The sequence below is a fragment of the Onychostoma macrolepis genome, chromosome 17, assembly GCF_012432095.1.
Source record: "Onychostoma macrolepis isolate SWU-2019 chromosome 17, ASM1243209v1, whole genome shotgun sequence".
Lineage (NCBI taxonomy): Eukaryota > Metazoa > Chordata > Actinopteri > Cypriniformes > Cyprinidae > Onychostoma > Onychostoma macrolepis.
The window spans coordinates 12,612,544-12,634,186 of NC_081171.1; the positions used below are offsets into that span (position 1 = coordinate 12,612,544).

Sequence of the window (21,643 nt, forward strand, 5' to 3'; positions counted from 1 at the left end):
CAGTGAAAACATGTTTGTCTTTTCAGCCCCTCATATGACTGGATGCGTAAACTGACTCAGCGAAAGAAGCAGGTGAAGAAGGGTAAAGCGTCACTGCTGTTCGATCATCTGGAACCCATTGAGTTGGCCGAACACCTCACCTTCTTAGAGTACAAGTCCATCAGGAGGATATCGGTTAGTGTGCACAGCAGAAATGGAAAAATAGAGTGTTTCCTTCATCTGGGAAGGCCGGCAGCTGTAGAGGACTTACGTCAGTTAAGATAATGCGTGTGTGTGTGTGTGTGTGTGTGTGTGTGTTTGTTTTGTGATATAGAAAGAAAAAAGACTATGCATATGAGATCACACATTGGTTCACTTATCAGCTCTGCTGATTTTTTCCATCGGCCTGCATTATTATTCTTAGCAGCTAACACTCAAGTATTTTTTTTAGTTAACAAACATCCTTCCTTTATCCATTCCTCCCTTCTAAATCAGTCCTAAGCTTTGGAAAAAGTAATGTGATAGAAACCATGACATTTAGAGGAATAGTTCACCCAAAAATGAAAATTTGATGAAAATGTACTCACCCTCAGTAGTAGTAGTTTGCACTCACATTCTAAAGGATCTATTGGTGAGCAAGTGATGTAATTTCTAAATGTCATCTACATCTTGGATGGCCTGAGGGAGTGTAAATTTGCTGTAAATGTTCATTTTTGGGTGAAATTAAAATGTGTGTGCCAGTCAAACTGCGAACTGGACTTTTTAGAAGCTACATATAAGACTTTAGGGCGAACTGATTTACCAGAATGAATCAGTCTGTATATTTACAGTAAACATCTGAATGGACCGATTCACTTCCAATGCTACATTCAGACTGGCTATTAAATTTAGCATGTTTATTCACAAGTATCAAAAATTAGCTTGTTACTGGAAAAGGTTTGTTACTTTGAAAACAGCTGAACTACTTTGTTTCTCTCTAAAACTAGTATGAATGTGTCTCTGTTTATGTTCTCAGTTCACAGATTACCAGAGTTACGTGATTCATGGCTGTTTAGTAGATAACCCCACATTAGAGCGCTCCATCGCACTGTTTAATGGGATCTCCCAGTGGGTTCAACTGATGGTTCTCAGTAAACTTACCCCTCAGCACAGAGCAGAGGTCATCAACAAATACATCCATGTTGCACAGGTGAGAACATAAATTTATCTTCAGCTTGTCTAACAGATTGCAATATTTCAGAAGAATGTAATATAATATATAATAATACAGGGGTAAGAAATAAAGGAACAGGAAATGCAGCTTCAAGGTAATGAAACCCATAAAATGATTGAATTACTCATTACGGAAGACTAAGTTTGGTAAAAGGCCAGGATTCTGAAAAATAAACGTGTATTCTGAGTAGCGCACTAACTGTACCGTTGATTATGCAAATGCGAGACCCTTCACCCAGCAAACCAGTTTCTGTCAGTGCATTCTGAAAGCAGCTAGATGACATTTCCAGGCCCTTTGATATGTAAATGTCTGCCAGTGAAAGAGTGCGAGGGAGCCGCCTGCCTGCTCTCACGCCGTCAGGGGTGTATGAAACGCCTCTATTGTGAAGAGCACCCAGGCATCCCTTCATTACAAAGCCTGTGCTTTTAGTATCTGTTTTAAGGCCTGCTGGGCATGATCCGTGTCAGCTAATAGATGTTAAGTGTAAAGCTGTCGAGTTGCTGGAGCTCCAGTAATAAAGGAGAGCTCTGCTTTTATGAGATCTGCCAGCACTTGTGCAATTATGCTGCAAATGAAAAGCCCTAGATTATATGTGAACTAATGGATCGAACCTATCTATCTATCTGTCCTATGTCTGTCTATCCTATCAGATATCCCATTTATTTATCTATCTGACAGTCTATATGATTCTTCTGTCTCTTTCAGAAATTGCTCCACCTGCAGAACTTTAACACGCTGATGGCTGTGGTCGGGGGTCTGAGTCACAGCTCTATTTCCCGCTTGAAGGAAACTCATTCTCACCTCACCCCAGAGGTCACCAAGGTGCAACTGTCACTGCAAAAACAGCTGTTTAGTTTTCTCAAAGGATTCTTAAGAAACTATTCACTCCATTGTCCGTAAAATCAAGCTGTCATTGGAGGCCAACTCCCAGTGCTGAAGCAGTACATGTGATGTTACTTTTAGGAAACATTGTATGAGGTATCATAGTCAAAAGTATTTCAAAAATGGCTTAGAAAAGTACAGTTTGTTGTTCAAATGTTTCGCACATTGCAGATGTTACTTGGTTTGATATTTTGTTGTATAATGCAAATGAATACATTTAAGTTGAATTTAAGTGTCTGAATATAATATAAGGCCCCTGTATATGAACTGACAAGAAAAAAAAGCGAGTGGTCAGACGTGTGATATCTAGAACATATAAAAGAAAGAGGTGATTAATTTCAGTAACTGTCATTTTCTATGCTATTGACAGATCTGGAATGAAATGACAGAGCTGGTTTCGTCAAAAGGCAATTACTGTGCTTACCGCAAAGCCTTCAGTGAAAGCGAAGGGTTTAAGATCCCAATCCTAGGTGTTCACCTGAAGGACCTGATCGCCGTGCATGTGGTGTTCCCGGACTGGGTGGAGGATGGGAAAGTGAACATCGTGAAGATGCAGCAGCTGTATCTCACCTTTAATGAGCTGGTGTCCCTGCAGAGCGCTGTGGCTCAGGTGGAGCCCAACATGGACCTGATCTACTTGCTCACTGTGAGTTCTGCTCGCATGTCTGTGCTCGTCGATCTCCACATTCAATCAAAGTCTCACTGCAGCAACTACTAATTAAAAGGAGTGGCTTTAATTTTGTTTTATGTCTGTTTGTGTAAAGCTGTCCTTGGATCTGTACTACACAGAGGATGAAATTTATGAGCTGTCTCTTCTCAGAGAACCCCGTAATCCCAAATCTCAGGTGAGATGTTCTGATTAAGATCAAATTATTGCTTTTATTTAGCAAGTATGCATTAAATTGAGTAGAAGTGACAGTAAAAACTTTTATAATGTTACAAAAAATTATTACAAAATAAATGCTGTTCTTTTTTAAATCTTAGGAATAAATGACATTTTAAAATGTATTAAAATAAAAATTGTATTTAAAAAATAAAATTACAGTTTTATTGTATGTTTGATCAAATAAATGTGGCCTTGATGAACATGAGAATCTTTTTTAATAAGAAAAAAATAGCTACTCCAAACCTTTGAATTGCAGTGTTATGACTCATAGCCACTTATTCAACATGCTTTGGTCATTTAAGTGAAGATTTCTTAAGATTATCCTGTCTCATACCGTAACCCGTTTGATATTGTGTTCACAACTGTAAATGTAACATACGGTTTCTTCCCCTTTCTCAAGGAATTTTTGCTGGAAAGGGTTTCCTTTGTAAAAATTAGCGCAGAACAGAATAAATTTCATAACATCCATGTTTTTTTTCTGCAGCCCACCTCACCCACAACGCCCAACAAACCTCTGGCTCCGCTGGACTGGGCCTCTGGGGTCACCACCAAACCAGATCCCTCGGTGGTCAACAAACACATCAGGAAGGTCGTGGATGTAAGATGCTGTCAACATCAATACTCACAGACATTAGAGTTCATGTTTTATATAAATCAAAATGATTTTCATATTTTTTCAAATGTATAAATTCCACCAATTTTTTTCCAGTTCTATAAAACTATAATACAAGGGGCTGATTATGTCGAGCCTATTTCAGTGGCTCCAAACATCCTGAATGGTTTAATCATATGAATTTGATTATATGTGGTAGATTACATCAGTGCACATTTTTATGCCACATACAGAGAGCAGTCCAGTCATTTAACAGATGTATGTATTTAACTTTTGCTCAATGCAACACATTCACTAAACTTGTGTATTCCTGTTTTCGTTGCATGTGAAGTCTGTCTTTCGTAACTACGACCATGACCATGACGGATACATATCTCAGGAAGACTTTGAGAGTATCGCTGCAAATTTCCCTTTCCTCGATTCCTTCTGCGTGCTTGATAAAGACCAGTAAGTAGGAAACACACACACACAAAATGTGTGATTCTTGTAAAAGGCCCCTGCAGTGCCAAACTGCTAATAGCGTTTCTTGGCTGGAGCAGCTCATAGTCTGTGTCGATGATCCTTTATAAGCCTGGGCAGAAATTCAGAAGTGCTCGATGATATTGGAAGGGACACATTTTCAGTACATCATCTCATTTCTGACAGGGTCAATTTAGTGTGTCTGGAAATTCCTCAAAGGGTTTTTCTCAACCGTGCTAAATTCGTAAGCGCGTTTTATCGCTGCAAATGCAGCAGAGCATGGCATGCCGACTAAACAACACAGTGATGCAATATTTAAACGACAATAATACATTTTTAAACAGAATTAAAGTGCAGTATTTTTTTGAGTTTTGGGAAAATATTTTTAAGCCTGATGTTTTCTGTACCACTGGATGAACATGTGAAAGTTTATTTATGTATTTAATTTTAATGATCAGAGAAAATGCATCATTTGTATCATCATCACAGCATTAGTGACTTCAGGCCATGCAGCTGCTCAGTGTGGGTTACCTGCTGCACTGTTAAAAGGCTGAAGGTCATGACTCCCGGTGAAGGATGCACAGCATCAGGCACGCACAGACTCTCTCACACACTCACAAATTCCCCAGTCGTCCTCTGTGGTTCATCTTAGCCGTTCAGCGCTCAAACCGCATTACTAGCATGTGACTGCATGCATTTCTTCTGAGCTCTCACACTTATGATTCAGATATCGTACCTGTTTTGACACAGGAAGCAAAGAAATACTGCTTTATGAGCTGGAGGCTATCATGAGGATTCTCTCTTTTTGTGCAGGGATGGATTGATCAGTAAGGATGAGATGATGGCATATTTCCTGCGTGCCAACCCGCTGCTGCAATGTAAGATGGGGCCTGGTTTTATTCACAACTTCCAGGAGATGACTTACCTGAAGCCAACGTTCTGCGAACACTGCGCTGGATTTGTAAGAGCTGATTTTGTTTGGCTCATAAAGAAATACTAAATTTACTTCTTTCCTTTCACATCAGCACAATTGATAATGTATTTTGGGAGGTTTCTGCTGTGCAACGCTTATGCAAAGTTACTCTCTAGGACTAAAGTGCAGTAGAAGACTTCTGAGGGTTCAGCTCTGTATGTGTGCAAACAAGCGTACCTAGCAAGACCTGAGTTTACCACAACATCACTGAACCAATGCAGACGGTGTTTAAAGGTTGAATCTGACCTTAAAACCACAGTGTCTAGCTGTTTTTCACTCCCAAGATTTCTGGCTAGTTGAGTTACAAATTGTATTGCTGTTCTTGTCATTACAGGCCAAGTGGCTGACTGTTAAAAATAATGAAATACACTACCGTTCAAACGTTTGGGGTCAGTAACATTTTAATTTTTCTTTAAAAAATTTAATACTTTTATTTTATCATCACAGTTTCTACAAAAATATGTGCACTGTTTTAACATTGATAATAAGAAATGTTTCTTGAGCAGCATATTAGAATGATTTCTAAAGGATCACGTGACCCTGAAGACTAAAGTAATGGCTACTAAAAAATCAATATTTGTAATTACATGAATAAATGACCATTTTTACATTTTAAATTATAATAATAGTTCACAATATCACTCTTTCGACTGCATTTTTATTAAACAATAAAGCAGCCTTGATGAGCATAAGAGACTTCTTTCAAAAACATTAAAAAAATGATTACTGACCTCAAATATTTAAACGAGATACAGTAAATAATGGTTTTGGATTATTTAACAAAATAATCAACACTGGATTTTTTTTAAATACAGTGCATGTCAGAAAACAACATATATATTAATAATATAATGCAATGCCATTCCAGCATTTTTAAGTGTCCACATACTATTCTCCAGCCATAGACACACAAAAGTTATGTACAAAATGATGTCTTTCCTAGTAAATGCAGCACATTTCCTGTTGCCACTGAACTGAATATTGTGGGCTGATGAACTGTAGAATGAGTGTATACAATACAGTGAGTGTTTAGTCAAAGTCACTGCTGCTCAAATTGTTCTGTATTTACACAGATGGTTAGACAGGAATCCGCTGAGTTAACACACATTCTTTTAGACTTTCAGACATGAGCGCACACACACACACACACACACACACACATACACGCACACACACAGAGAGAGATCCACCTTGTCACACTGTACAGCACAGGAAGGGTGCAACGTGTGGAAGTATCCTGTTTATTACTCATGGGTCTGTGTACAGAAAACCATAAACTCAAATGGCATGAACTTGCTGCTTCTGTCCCCAATTCATAATTACTCACATACTTCTCTCTCTTCATGCCCTTCCTCTTCACCCCGTCTTCCACGTTTTCAGCTCTGGGGAATTATTAAACAAGGATACAAGTGCAAAGGTAAGAAATAAATAAATAGAGCTAATCACAATAGATGTTGATGCTTGAACAGGGCACTAATCTTGTAAATTCACTATTAGTTTATTTTTTCCGTTTATTTAGTTGATATTAGTGGCTTGTTAGATATCCTGTTTATCACATTTAAAAAAATACTATAAATCGGTCCCGTGCATATGTGCGTCATATATTTTTTTAAAGATTAATAAAAAATTTTAACTTTCTTTATTGTATACAATTGTCATTTATAAATCCAGATAAATGCACACTTTCTGTGGTTTGTTTTCAGACTGTGGTGTGAACTGCCATAAACAGTGCCGTGAGCTGCTGGTTTTGGCATGTCGGCGTCTCCCTCGGTCCACGTCGCTGGGCAATGTGTCTCCTGGAGTGCTCACACACAGCTCTTTACCCAGCAGCCCCAGCCTGCCCACCTGTAAAGGTGAGAACACACCTGTACAGTACATCACCATCTGCTTGTCTCAGAGTAAATCAGGGTGAAATGCATAGATGAGTCTCAGCCACACAAACATACACTTACCACTGCTATATCGTCTTTTCTATATCCATTTGAAAAAAATCATCTAATGTGAAAGAAAATACAAAAATCTCACACACAAAAAAACAATCTTCGTAAGGTTTCACTGAAAATATCTAAACGTCATTTTAAAAAATCTCATTTTTTTTGAGAAGCAAAATTATATGAGATTGTGTGAAACTTATTTTCAGAGAACATTTGAATTTTTCTAGTTTTATATATATATATTATATAAATAGAATATATATATATATATATATATAATAGATATAAATATATATACTATATACATGATAATATATTTTAAATTGTAATTGATTCTTATTATGGAAAATCTGAATTTAATCAATTTTGAAAACAGTTGTGCTATTTAATATTTTTGTGGAAACCATGATATATTTTGTGTCAAGATTGTTTAATGATGAAAATTTCAAAAGAACAGCACTGATTTTGGAAATAGAAATATTTTGTGATATCGTTAATATTTTTTGATCAATTTAATGCATCCTTGCTGAATAAAAGTATTATTTATATATATATATATATATATATATATAAAATATATTTTTATTTATTTATTTATTTTTTTAATCCACAAATTTTTAAATGGTAGTGTACACTGATGGACATGTTTTCCAGACAAAGCTACATTTATTTGAGAAGCAAAATTGTGTGAGATTTGTTTTAGAGAACATTTGAATTTTTCTAGTTTTAAGCATAAATGAAAATTTATTGGGAAAAACTATTAGCCAGTCATTGTCTAAACATAAATCAAGATAATATTCTTTGAAAACATTTTTTTATACTAAATTTATCTTGTTTTAAAAATGTTTAATAAAAACGAGACAAAACATTTATATTTTTTCCGCTAATAAAATATTGAAGAAATATTCCATTTGCGAACATTCTCTTGTCCTGTTATTGCACAGATGACGATGAGGTGTTTACGTTCCCTGCCGTGTCGTCGTCATCAGGCTCTGACCTGGAGGGAAAGTCCATCACCCTGGTGACCGGTTCAGCCCAGCGCATCTCAGTGCGGCTCCAGAGAGCCACCACCAGTCAGGCCACGCAGACAGAACCCCTGTGGCCCGAAAACGGCTGGGTGGCCGTCGCAGACAGCGGGTCACACACCTTCCCCAAAATGAGATACAGGCCACACCGCAAAGCGTCCAAGAGCAAAGGTTTTGCTCGCTGGGAGAATGACACGCAGAGTTCGGCAGCGATGAGGAACAGCAGGAACTCACAGGAGCACAGCGAAGAGTCACAGCAGAACGGACTCGCAGAACAACATATGAACAAAACCAGGACCTCTGAGGTACGACTGAGAGAAAAGCATCTCATTTGATTTCTGAAGAAATGATCCTGTAGATATTTTTAAAGCTGCAGTGTGTTGTCCTCAGATTTGTTTGAGCAGGAAGACCTTGTGAATCCCACAACCCGCCTTCTTGTTTCACTATCTTTTAATACCTACATCTCTTCCAAGGCCCTGAAATGTCTTTTTATGAAACTTTGCTCCCCCGTTGCCATGGAAACGCCAAGGTTTTGCGGTCTGGTCTTCCGTCGCTCTAGAGATAATCTTCATCAGGGGCCGCAGAGCAGAGAGCGCCACAGCACTCACGCTGATGGGCCTAAATATGGAGTAGCACTAACCTGAGTAGGGCTCTAGGCTGTTATTTTAGGACCTGGCAGACACTTTGTTTTGGGTTAAAATGCAGAGCATATGTCTGACCAGGATTGTGTTGCTGTGTTTGTTAAATTCAGATCTCAGATGTGTTATTTGTAGAACAGGCTTTAAAAAAGCAGGGTCACTTGGCACACAAGGGATTAGACTGTTGGTGCACCTGTCAGCATTACAATGCAGAATTAGTTTTTTTAGGTGAGCAGTTCACGAATATGCATCTTTAACTAACAAACATTTTTAACCTTTTTAGGTGGACATATAAAACCACAATACTACAATCAAACTATTTTTATAATAATAATTATATTAATTTTAACAACTTATGGTATTTTTATGTTCCAGATGTGGATTTCATTTTATCATTTTATTAAAACTAACAAATTTCTTACAGGAAAAAAAAAAAACTTTTTTTATATTACTATTAAAAAGTTTGTGGTAAGTTATTATTATTTATTTATTTATTTTATTTTTTTGAAATATTTTTTTTTTTTCTCAGCAAGTCTGCATTTATTTGGCAAAAACAGTAAAAAAAACAGAAATATTATGAAATTATTATGAAATAGTTACAAAGTAAAATAAATGATTTGTATTTGATAAATATAAATATGCATATATAATAAATATAAATATACAAATATAAATATATACAGGATAATATATTCTAAAATGTTATTTATTCCTATTATTAAAAGCTGAATTTAATCAATGTTGAAAACAGTTTTGGAAACCATGATATATTTAGTGTCAAGATTGTTTAATGAATAGAATTTCAAAAGAACCATATTGATTTTGGAAATAGAAATCTTTTGTGATTTTATTAATGTCTTTACTGTCTTACTTTTGATCAGTTCTATGCATGTTTGCTGAATAAAAGTATTATTATTATTTTTAAAATCCATAAACTTTTAAATAGCAGTGTATATTGATGGACATGTTTGCCAGACAATATAAAATATAAAACACACACACACACACACACACATAAGTCACCTTCTCCTTGTAATACCTGTCATACCCTTGACATTATACAAATTTATGCCCTCATTTGTCAAAAAAACGCGCACACATACATACATAAACTAACAGTCAAAAGTTTTTGATATGTAAGATTTTTGATGTTTTTAAAGAATTCTCTTCTGCTCACCAAGCCTGCATTTATTTGATCCAATATACAGTAAAAGCAGTAATATTGTGAAATATTTTTACTGTTTAAAATAGCTGCTTTCTATTTGAATATATTTTCAAATGTAATTTATTCCTATGATCAAAGCTATATATAGAAAGTTTATTTTCTGGTGATCCACTGTAGCAGAAGCTCTCATAATTGAAGAACCACCCAATAAAAGTTTTTCTTTTTACACTTTTTTTAAGGAAAATATTACTTCTGTGTGTAGTTGCCCAGGTGTTGCTATGTGTTTGCTAAGTTGTTCCATGAGCAGTTTTAGCATGTTGTTATCCGGTCGCTAGAGTGTTCAGAGTTTGCTTACTTCCCCCCAAAATCCCAAATCCATACTGAAATTGTCCTGAGCAGGCAGCACTAATTATTTCCCCTAAACAAATGAGTCATGTGTCCTCATGATCTTCCACTGTGTGTTTTCAGATCAGCTGACTTGACTGCTCTGTGGGCCCATGCAGGACACCCTGGAGCCTGTCAGGACCACGGCCCAGAGGGCTGTCCGCTCTAGGGGGCGTGCTGGGGTGCCTCATGCCTCCAGTGGATCAGGAATAGGGCCACTATTTCCACAGCCACAGTAAAAGAGGGGCGGCAGGCAACCCGCTGACTGAACTGGGGGAAGGGTTGCATCAAAGGAAAGGTCTCGGACTAAACAGAGAGTGACTGCGTTGTGCTGTCCTGGTTGGAAATCTAGCTGCGAATCACTGGAAGCTGATGTGAAGGATACATCAGCATGATAATAGATGAATGAGCGAGAGTATTTAAGGTATGCTGTTGACGTGTTTGCAACGCACGCTCTGATTTTTGTTCTCAAAAACACTACTCAGAAAGGACACAGTGGATGTGAAGGTTGTATTCAGGTTGTCTGAAGTCGAAAGTGGAACTGGGAAAGATGAAGATGAACGTATGTATGATCGAACATTAAAACACTAACTTCATTCTTGTGTTACCCAGCAACACATTATGATCTGAAGTGGAAGGTACGTCGAGTTTTAAAACCCTTTACCCCAAATATAATTATAAAACCCACTTACACTGTTTTACAGATTGTTTCTCCAATGTTTTGCACCATAGTTGTGTCTCCTGTGCTTGAGAAAATGCAGACAAGTAACCTCTGACCTTATGCATCTTTACATCAGCACTGCTTAGCAACATTGATAGCTATGTAAGGTTGAAATTATCTTTATACATACATGAATTCAGACTTCAATTCTGCCGACACAGGTGTGCTGTCAGCCAGGTGTTTATATGGCCTCTGTTGCTAAGCGCCAGATGAGTCCATCGATAGTCTGTTTCCAAGGCAACACACCAACCATCAGCGCCATATGTTCTGAAATAAGTTTGACACCCAGACATCTCGGCTCAGTTAGAGCCCAACAGCCTCAAATGGGACAAGCCTCACAGTCATTTCTGCAGACTGTGTGTGTGTGTGTGTATGTGTGTGTTCGTGTGTGTGTGTGTGTGTGTGTGTGTGAGAGAGAGAGAGAGTGAGAGTCAGAAACCACACAAGTAGATGAACTAAGACAAACAGTGATTATAGCGAGTCTTTGAGCCTATAGGATTAGATGCTCTTCTGGCACCACAATTGCAGATTTAAAGAAACTGCCCCAAAAATGAACATTCTGTCATTATTTACTCACCCTCACAGCTTTGTAACTAAAATGAGTTTATTTCTTATATTTATTGTGGAAAACAAAATAATTTTTATCAAAAAGGCTGCCCTTTTTTGATATAATGAAAGTTAATGGTGACCATGTCTATCAGGCAAGATTTTCAGTGAATATCAGCTTAAAGGGATAGTTCACCCTAAAATGAATATTCTGTCATTAATTACTTACCCTCAGATCGTTCCAAACCTATAAAACCTTTGTTCATCTTCAGAACACTAATTAAGATATTTTTGATGAAATCCAAGATCTTTCTGACCCTCCATAGACCGCAACGCAATTGACACATTCAAGGCCCAGAAAGCTAGTAAGGACATCGTTGAAATGGTCCTTATATAAAATAGATCTATAAAATAGAGAAAAAGTATTCTTGCAGCTTCATAAAACTACGAACCACTGAAGTCACATGGACTATTTTAACGATGTTCTTCCTACCTTTCTGGGCCTTGAACCTGAAGATGAACAAAGGTCTTACGGGTTTGGAACGACATGAGGGTGAGTAATTAATGACAGAATTTCCATTTTTGGGTGAAATATCCCTCAATATTGAAATATTCCTGAAATATTGGGTTTATTCCTCTCAAAAAATCTATGGAAGGCTTATGAAGACTTGGCATGAGTCGTATGTACTGTACAAGTATGGTGTTTTTTTGTCTTGTTGGTTCCCGTTCACTTTCATTGTATGGAAGATAGCAGCTTAAAAGAGGTCTTCACAACAGAATGTCATATGGTTTGAAACACGCAAGGAATTAATTTAAATGAATGCAGTTGAGAAAACATGTTTGTCATCTGAAGCCTTCATGTGTAGCCTAGTGCTGAAAGCGCTTACCTGTTGCCATAGTCATTAGAGTATTATTCTAATACTGTGCTAATGATTCTGCTCTCATCTGTGTATGTCTGGTGCTAGTAAGCGTTCAGATTGTCAGAGATCAGAAGATAGGTGTTAAAGGCACATGCTAAACGTAATTCATTTTGATTTAATGTAGCATATAAAGCATACTACTGAAAGGGATAGTTCACCCAGAAATTAAGATTCTATCATCACTTGCTTAATCACCTTACAATAATATATATGTAAGTCCATACAATGAAAGTCAATGGGTACCAAGACTGTTTGGTTACCAACATACTTCAAAATATCATCTATTACATTTTTTTTTTTTTTTTGCTATTTTTAGCTTAACTATCCCTTTAAATGTAACAATTTATGCATGACTTTTAGAGCCTTAGAGTATAAGAATCTCCTGTGGGATATTTCTAATACATCCGTTGTCTTTCACTTATTGATAACACATTATTTTGACATACGAGCAGCAGCCGTATCAACACAATTTCTTGTGCAAACATCTTTACGTAATATAAGCTTTGTGACATCAAGAGATGTGTATTGAAAAACTGATGACTCTTGCCACTTCTGGGCCATCAGAAGATATGGTCAGTAATAACTGCTGTAAAATGATCAACCTTGTCATTGCTGTATTGATTATAGTCTTATGAATGTTTCTGGTTGATGCCAGGTTTACATGTGGGAAAGGTGTATATTTACTACATTTTGAACATCAAGCATACAGACATGTTTATTCCCAAGGTTCTTGCTGCACTTATTTTTCCTCACTAAATTTCTGTGCTTCACTATATTAAAAAAAAATTAAGCAATCTAATTATTGTTAGGTTTTTACCCATGCTGAAATAAGGTTGTGCAGAGAGCAGGTCATCTCAGCATCTCAGGGTTGCCAGTGAAGATAAGCTTGACCTGTAAAACTGAATATTAAACATCAAGGGACTTTTACCATCTTGACTGGAATATTTGGAGAACATATATATAACTTTAGCTGGAAAACACATTATAAATATATTACATTAAAAGTATTTCTAGTGTATTTTCGAAGGCAAAAAAACTGGATTTAGATTTGAACAGTCTGCTTTAACTAAAATGAGTGTAATAATTGAATGTCATATGTAGAAATGTTCTGTGATTCCTTCATTGCACTGTTACAATTTACTTGCTGTTCATGGAAAACATCAATAAATACACTACCCTAAAACAGACTAATCACAACTATTCAAAACAATCTGTATCTTTTGAAAAATATTCTACAGTTTGTGTTTAATGTTTCCTAATGACTGGTTTAAAACTGTGATTAAGTGACTGAATGTTTAGAAATTTGTTTAGGCCATTTTGCAGGTATTAAACTAAAATAAATTGCTGTCTATCACCACCATGTGGCCACTGTATTTCTAAGCATGTCACAATCACACTGCATCATAGGAATCTGCATAGTTTCTGTAGAAATCTTGTATTTAATTTAGTAAAGTCGTTTCTATCATTGTAACTTCTGATATTTTATTGCCACTATAATGCAAGAAAAAGAATCTTCATTTGAAATTGATCAGTTTTCTGTGTTTAAAAAAATTAAAATACACCAAGACAGTGAGCTCTTGTCTTTACGGTTTATTTAATCATTCCAAAACCTTTAAACATTGTAAAGGTGAACTGTATCCGTTCTTTCCCAAACCAGCAGAAAGCTCAAAACAAGTCAGTCAATCAATCAATCTCAGGGTTTTCACACAGTCAGCAAACGAACATTCACACGTGAGCGTCGAGAACTCAGCTGATCTTTATTCATGTTAACAACATCTCACTGAGTGAGATGGGAAAGAAAAGAAAAAAACATGTTCAAGTTGAAATGACAGGATGGACATTGAGAACTAATGAAGTCAAAGTAACATTTCCATAAATAAAACTAGAACAACAAAAGTTTGATCACTTCCTAGTATAAGGCTTCATCAGATTCAGAGTCGGGGCAGCGAGATCAGGCAGTAGACTGGACCGATGTCAATCATCAATGAGGAAGGAAGAAGAAAATAAACCCAGCAACACACCAAAGTTCATCCAAGGAGTTTTTGGCAACCCAACCTCGCACTTCCAAATAACTAAAGTAGTTTAATTGGTTTGCTGGAAGTAGAACCGTTTAAACCAACTGCACACATGTAGAAGCGCATTGTTCATTCAGAGGAGATCTCTGTAAAACAGACTCCAGAGGCACCATGGGAATGATGAGATGTAATGCCTGTCTGCTCATTCAGAGGCCTGCGTCTCTCTCGGTCTCCCACCCTCAGAGAACTGTGGGTCCTTTTTGAAGCTGTAGATCGCAGTAACAGTCTGTTTTCAGCTTGTAAACTGTCTTCCCTGGCCAAAGCCGGCCTGGTTATACTGTTGCCCACCTTGCTGAAAGAATTGCTCAAATTGCCCTCCTTGGTTATAATTCTGCCCTCCTCTTCCACCCCATCCTCCTCCCTGCCCACTTCCTCTTCCTCCTCCTCCTCCTCCTCCTCCTCCTCCTCTTCCTCTACCCCCACGCCCACCCCCACCCCTTCCTCCTCTCTCCTGGTGTCGTCCTCCATCCTGATAGTAGCCCTCGTGCTGGTAACCCCCACCTCCGCCCTGATATCCTCCTCCTGGGTACCCAGGTCCTTGTTGGCCTCCTTGGTAGCCCGATCCCTGCTGGCCTCCTTGGTAGCCGCCACCACCTCCTCCTCCGTATCCTCCTCGATATCCACCGTCCTGGTAATGACCCTGGTATCCACCTCCGCCAGAGCCGTCCTGCCAGTTCCCCTGCGCTTTACCTCCACGGTGGTCTCCTCTCCCACCTCTGCCTCCACCTCCTCTCTCATGACCTCCACGGCCACCCTGCTGCTGATCGTAGCCACCTCGTCCACCACCTCTTCCTCCTCCACCACCACCAGAGTAGTACTGTCCTCCGCCGCCCCCTTGTGGACCATCCTGCCGTTTCTGCCACGTGGGCATCTCTGGAGGTGGGGCCTCGATCTCATTGGGTCTCCCTCCTCGATCAGGAACACGACCCATCAGGACCTAATAAACACAAGAATAATAAATTCTCTGGTATGTACACTACCACTTAGCCTTTAATTTTTAGGAATGAAATTAATACTTTTATTCAGAAAGGATGCATCAAATTGACTACAAGTGTCAAAACTTTTGTAACAGTTACAAAAATCTGTATTTCAAATAAATGCCATTCTTTTGAGCTTTCTATTCAAAGAACCCTGAAAACAATGTATCAGCGCAACCGTTTTCGAAAAAAAAAAACATTTTTAGCAGTAAATCAGCATATTAGAATGATTTCTGAAGGAACGTGACTGCTGAAAATTCAACTTTGGCATCATAGGAATACGTTACATTTTTTAACATGTTCAAATATAAAACACTTTTTTCAGGGTTTCTGCAGGATTTTTAAGCTCAAATTTAAGACTTTTTAAGACCTTTTTTAAGACCTGCACAAATCAAATTAAAACCATATTAGGGCAATGTACCATGTTAAACTATAAAATTACTGTAAAAAGCATAATTTACAATTCAGATACAAGTTTTCACAAAAACAAAAATAAGTTATAAAATAAGAAAATTGCCAAGTCAAAATTATTAATTATTATATTGATTTAAACAATTATTATCAATAAATTATAAGTGACATGAATTAGGGGTGTGCATTATTGGCAAAAATATCTGGGATTTTATCGATAATGATAATTAGACTATATTTTGCCGGGTGTGTTATTGTGCTAGTATCTTAAAGATTACCGTGGACAGCTGACTCCTGATTTTTTTTGATATTCTTCATATTCTGTGTGGTCAGTTCACAGCAATGATAGAAATTAATCTTTTCAAAATAAGTTTTATGGGCATTTTTACCTTTAAGCCTTTTTTCTAAAAGTGTGCATCATCTTTTGAGTCAAATTCTTGCATTTGGGCTGTTACCAAGCAAATGAAATCAGTATCAACAAAATGTATCTGCAATGAATCTGAAGTGGAATTTAGATGTATTTACACACTGTTTAATGCAGCTCAGAGGGACATAGAGTGCTAACCTGCAGTTACAAGTGCATAAATAATGTTTTGTTATTTGAAACATAAAATGTTGAAAACTGATGTTTGAAATTATTTGAAAAAATTAAGATACATTAAATATGAAATTAAAACCGCCAGTAGGTGGCAGCAAGTCACTGTTAATAAACGCTCGTTTCCACTGAGTGGTACGGTACAGTACAGTTCCGTACAGTACGATTTGGTACAGGTAACCCTGATCAGCCTTGCGTTTCCACTGCCAATAGTACCCTTACTTGGTAGGCGTGGTGTATGCCGGAAAGTAGCGATTGACGATAAAGCGCGACAATAAGCACAACTCTGCCTCTTTTTGTTAAATGTCAGTTTTAATGAACAATAATAGCCAGTATAAAAGTATAAGTACAAAGTATAAGAGGCTTATATAAGAGGAAATAAAGACAAAAGCAAACAATTCAGTCAAACGTATGCTACAGGTCAACGCTGTGCTACGGTAAAGTTCAAAATAAATATATAAAAGTTAAACATAACTTTGTGCTCAGCCAAAACTATATGACCAGGAACAAATAATAGATTCATGAGACCACGAATGCCTGTTAAATATAGCCTACCCAAAACGAATTGTATTTCATGTTTAATCGCTACAGAGACATCAGAGCCAGCGGCAAATGTCAGAAGGACTAGCCGAGCTAAGGCTGCTCTAAGCGGATACATGAGCGCTGAGCGCCCGCATGGAGCTCCGAAACCAGCATAGCAAATTTTCAAATAAGCACTATATCTTTAAAAATAAACCGCAGATTTGAGTTTTAAACAACTACATTCTCGCCTGAAAAACTCTTAACACTACATTTCATGACATAATAGTATATTTAGAAAATTATGTGGGTTTTTGGGCAATGACGTTTCACCAAGAGACAAGGCGGCATATTGAGAATTGACTATTGTCTGTGTGAAAATATAAAATTATATTATATTTTTTTTGTGTGTGTTTGCGCACTCTGATGTAATTATAAACCCAACACTCACGGACAGCAGAGTGGAACGAGTGAAGGAGAAGCTTTATCACACAAAAGTGACGATTCTAGTCAACCAATCAACGTTCTGCAGTGAGCTTAGCTCCACCCTTTTGGTACCCTTTGCTGTGCTAGTTACCCCAACGGAAGGGTACCAAAAAAGTGGTACGGTACGGTTCGCTATTTTGGTACCATTCACAACTTCTGACAGTGGAAACGGAAATAATTGCGTACCGTACCGTACCGCTCAGTGGAAACGAGCCATAAGTGAGTCATTGCGATTGAACCGAATCATTTAAACAGTTGATTCATTCAGGAACGATACACCGTCACGTTGCTCAGAGACGCAAAACAGCGCCGTGGCTGTGTTTGGAATGATTTTTGTTGGATAAATAGAGCAAAAGCAGGAAATATGGTGCCTAAAACGTAAGTCTCTTAATATTAACTTCTTGTTTATTGAACTGTTGCATAAAATCAATATCACATTTGTAATCATGCTGACTTTTGGAAAAAAAAACCGCACTCTTCGTGTGATATTAACTATATGAAATGATAAAAATATAGGCTATACATTTTCGGCCCTAATATAAATTATGTGAACATTCTAAATGCATTTTAATAGACTGAATCGTGCAGTGAAAGAAGGCACTCATATGCTACTAGTTTAACCTATGTTAACTGATTCATTCTCTGCCAGCAGGTGTCGGTAAAGGCAGTACACAAAGCAGCGCAGCACCAGACTTTGAACTTACAGCGCTCATGTTTATTTAATGAAATCACAGCCTTTTGAAGTTTAATCGTCACTTTCAGCCATATCGCAATTCTGGTCTTTCCGTCTCCAAATTTAAGACCTTTTGAAATCGTAATTAAGACTTTCTTGTACAATTTAAGGCTTTTTAAGGCCTTAAATTTGATACAACTAAATTTAAGACCCAGCGGAAACCACGTTTTTTAAAAATTGTAATAACACTTCACAATTTTATTGTTTTTACTGCATTTTGATTAAATAATGCAGCCTTAGTGAGCATTAGAGACTTCCTTTAAAAACATTAGAAAATCTTATCAACCCCCAACTTCTGAAATAGTGCAGCTACAAAACAATCGGTAATAACATACATTTAGAAAGCTAAAAAAGTGCATTCAAATCTAACCCACCTTGTTAATGGCACAGGCTGTTTTCTCCCTGATGTGACCACTGCTGGTTCTCAAGATCTTTGATAAATCTTCTCTAGCAGCAAACAGGTGAGCCACAGACACTCTGGTTTTAGCGGCCAGCACCACTCGAAGAGGCTGGTACACTTTCGAAAGTTTATCAGCATGTGTCTATATAGAATTACAAAGCAAAGTGATTTTAAATTTAATTAACGTCACATTTTTGCTCATTCTGCTAGTTTAATCAGTGTTTTGATATACAAAGTAAAAGAGAGATTCTTATACCTTGGCTTTTACCGACCAGCCAAAAGACTGCACCGTCACATCCAGTCGTTTCAGCAACATCTTCCTTCTGACGTCATACTCATTCACAAGTGCTTGGTTTATTGCTTCAATTTTCTCCTGGAGGTTTAAGGGAGAAAAAAAAAAAACACATTTTCAATTAAAATGTCCAAATTTAACTCAATGTTCAAATTTAAAATGGTTAGTTTAGTGCTTTTAGAGGATAAAAATCAAAATTGGAGTTTACCCAATGCACAGGGCCCAGTGGTTTCTTCAGCAGAGGTTCTCCAATATGAGATGAAGGGACCTTGGACAAAGCCTCCTTCAGCTGAGGGACAATAGCATTTGATTACAACATACAAACAAACAACGATTCTCATTCACCAATAAACATGTACATGCATTCTTATATGAGCAGAAGTGTAAAACAGTTTTAACTGTCTTTATTTTTATCTAATACTAAAACTATTAAAAATGTTTTCATTCATTTAAATAAAGCTGAAGTAAAACCAATTATTAGATAAAACACAAACGCAAACAAAAGTCATGTTTTCTTACTAACTGAAATAAAGTTTATGATGTATTAAACTTACAAATAATCTAAATAATATAAAAAACTAATAAAAACGACAAAAGCACATAACAAAATTACTAAAACATTCAAATTAAAAGCTAACTCAAAATATGAATAAATACTATAACGGTATATAAATAATAGTAAAATAACTCACAGAGGTTTTCTGCACAAATCCGTTAGTGAGCCAATATGTGCACACACATTTAATATACATTAATATAAATGGCCTGTAAATAAATCTCACCTTTTTCTCAATACCGCTGAAGAACTGGAACATGGTGATGTTAGGAGGAGGTTTGGACATGCCCAGAGCCATACAGATGCCCTTCAGCTCCATGAAGACTTTACTGCCGCCCGTCTCCTGCCCCTTCTTCTGGGGCTGGTTCACCAGGATCATCCTAGACGACTCGAGCTCGGAGATCAAGAAGCCTGGAAGAATGGTATGAATACGAATAATATTTATGATGTACAAGAATCTTGAACCTATGTTACTTTAGTACCATTGAGATACTATAGTAGTTTTTTATTAATATTCTGAATTTTTGTGTGTGCCATTTTCATTTTGTTGATTTTGTTGTGTTCTCTATATAGTTCATATAAATTTATATCTCATTTTTGTAAATCAAATTAAAAGAAAAGAAAAACGAGAACTGCTGCCTTGGCAACTAGCTGAAAAAAGTTGAAATTCATATTTTTTATTTATAGTTAACTTATTTTTTGTTAACTTTATTTCATGTAACAAAATTCAGCAACAGCCCCATTTTAAAAGCTTCGTAAAGATTCACAGGAATGAGCAAATGATTTTGTTTACATACTCAGCAGTAACATGCAGTTGTTGGCATTCAGCAGACGCTTAGTGACCTCTCCGGTGATGAGAGCAGGATATGGACAGCACAGCTCAGCTAAAAGACCACTCATCTCCAGCTGAAACCCCTCAGCCTCGCTCGGACCTGCGCAAGCCACACCCAAAACCAAGAATTCACATTCTGACTGACACGTTCTTCGTCTCGTAGATTATATTATATGTGTGGGATCACACTCACAGTTGGTCGCCTGCACATTCTCCTCTAGTTTACAGTAGAGCTTGAGCTCAGACACAAGCCAGGCACACAGTTTAGTGAACTCTGGAGATGCAGCACCACCAGTCACAGCCGTCTCAAGAGCTCCGTCCTCTAGGAGTGGACCCTGGTATCTGCAAACACACATATACACACTTTTCAGAGCAGTTTATTTGCATTTCGAGACGGTCCTGGGTCATTCTGTACTTGCCCTGCTATTTAGGAGAATGTGAAGTGACCCAATGATGTTGCAACAGTGCAATATCTAAGCTCACCTCTGGTATTTATTTTGAAAAAGTTAGACGCTTTAAATTAAGAAAATGAGACATTATGCTTAAGTTAGATTACGAATAGCTCAGTTATTACATCTAAAGGCTTTTAATCTTACACAAATAAGACCCATTCCTATCAGTTCTTGACTGATTCTAGAACAGTCTACGGATTGACAGATCTGGAGCTGGGAATGTGGTGACAGAGGTGTGTTCATTTAGGCTATGATGATTCAGGCTATTTATGGCAGTGGAGATATTTGAGATATTTGAGCACTGCTGACGCAGCACGGCCCAATCACTTCATTGATTATATAAATCATGCTGTCAAACACATGTGCCAATATCCCCAGCTCTGATATAATATGACAGACATCAAATCACGGCTGTTGAGGGATATAAATATTTGAAATGAATAGTTATTCGCCTCAAGTTAATACAATCAACAGCAGTTCAGAATAGAGAAAGCGGTTCTGTGCCTCAGACCATGCAGAAGACCGGCGTGCCGGGACATGTGTGCACAAACTCAGATTTAAATGTCGTTAAACCGAAAATCTAAATGGCTGATAAAGCAAAAAAAAATATATCACAACGAGAGATTTGATTCACCTACCCTAGGTCCTCCAAAGAATCAAGAATATCAGTACACTCCATTGTAAATTACTCCCTCTAGCAGCCGTAATGACTGCAATGCTGGGTTGGCATAATGGGGTCCTTACAGTTCCTGTAGGCGACCAGAAACATGCCGGATACGTTTTATCAGTTCTTGCGTTCCCCCGTAAAGAAAATAAGCAGCAATATATTTTCAAATCATTATTAATTAAATTATAAAATGAATCATTTATGTATTAATTTTTGCAACTGTTATTTTTATTATTATTTTTTATTAATTTATTAATTATTTGCTAAATTCCATATGCATAAATTAAATTTACTTCGTTTATGAATACTA

The 21,643-nt window shown here is 37.2% G+C and overlaps 2 protein-coding genes across 7 annotated transcripts in view; one reads left to right on the forward strand and one right to left on the reverse strand.

Moving 5' to 3' along the window:
- rasgrp3 (RAS guanyl releasing protein 3 (calcium and DAG-regulated)) overlaps positions 1 to 13,911 on the forward strand; it is a 36,461-nt gene extending 22,550 nt beyond the window's left edge. For all 6 annotated transcript variants that reach the window (XM_058748850.1, XM_058748852.1, XM_058748847.1 and 3 more), the window contains 12 exons: positions 27 to 174; positions 995 to 1,168; positions 1,898 to 2,014; positions 2,445 to 2,720; positions 2,839 to 2,919; positions 3,445 to 3,558; positions 3,905 to 4,020; positions 4,846 to 4,993; positions 6,386 to 6,422; positions 6,709 to 6,858; positions 7,884 to 8,269; positions 10,236 to 13,911. In XM_058748850.1, coding sequence (XP_058604833.1) covers positions 27 to 174; positions 995 to 1,168; positions 1,898 to 2,014; positions 2,445 to 2,720; positions 2,839 to 2,919; positions 3,445 to 3,558; positions 3,905 to 4,020; positions 4,846 to 4,993; positions 6,386 to 6,422; positions 6,709 to 6,858; positions 7,884 to 8,269; positions 10,236 to 10,244 — 1,756 coding nt within the window. In that variant the 3' untranslated portion in view covers positions 10,245 to 13,911. The remainder of the gene's footprint in view (positions 1 to 26; positions 175 to 994; positions 1,169 to 1,897; positions 2,015 to 2,444; positions 2,721 to 2,838; positions 2,920 to 3,444; positions 3,559 to 3,904; positions 4,021 to 4,845; positions 4,994 to 6,385; positions 6,423 to 6,708; positions 6,859 to 7,883; positions 8,270 to 10,235) is intronic.
- Positions 13,912 to 14,076: 165 nt separating this feature from the next.
- On the reverse strand, positions 14,077 to 21,440 carry fam98a (family with sequence similarity 98 member A). The gene is made up of 8 exons (XM_058748854.1): positions 21,305 to 21,440; positions 20,408 to 20,556; positions 20,180 to 20,314; positions 19,609 to 19,793; positions 19,035 to 19,115; positions 18,791 to 18,907; positions 18,509 to 18,676; positions 14,077 to 15,350 (listed from the first exon to the last, which is right to left on the reverse strand). Exons 1-8 carry the CDS (start codon positions 21,343 to 21,345, stop codon positions 14,646 to 14,648), a joined length of 1,581 nt encoding a protein of 526 aa, XP_058604837.1. The 5' UTR covers positions 21,346 to 21,440; the 3' UTR covers positions 14,077 to 14,645.
- Between the last annotated feature and the right edge of the window lie 203 nt (positions 21,441 to 21,643).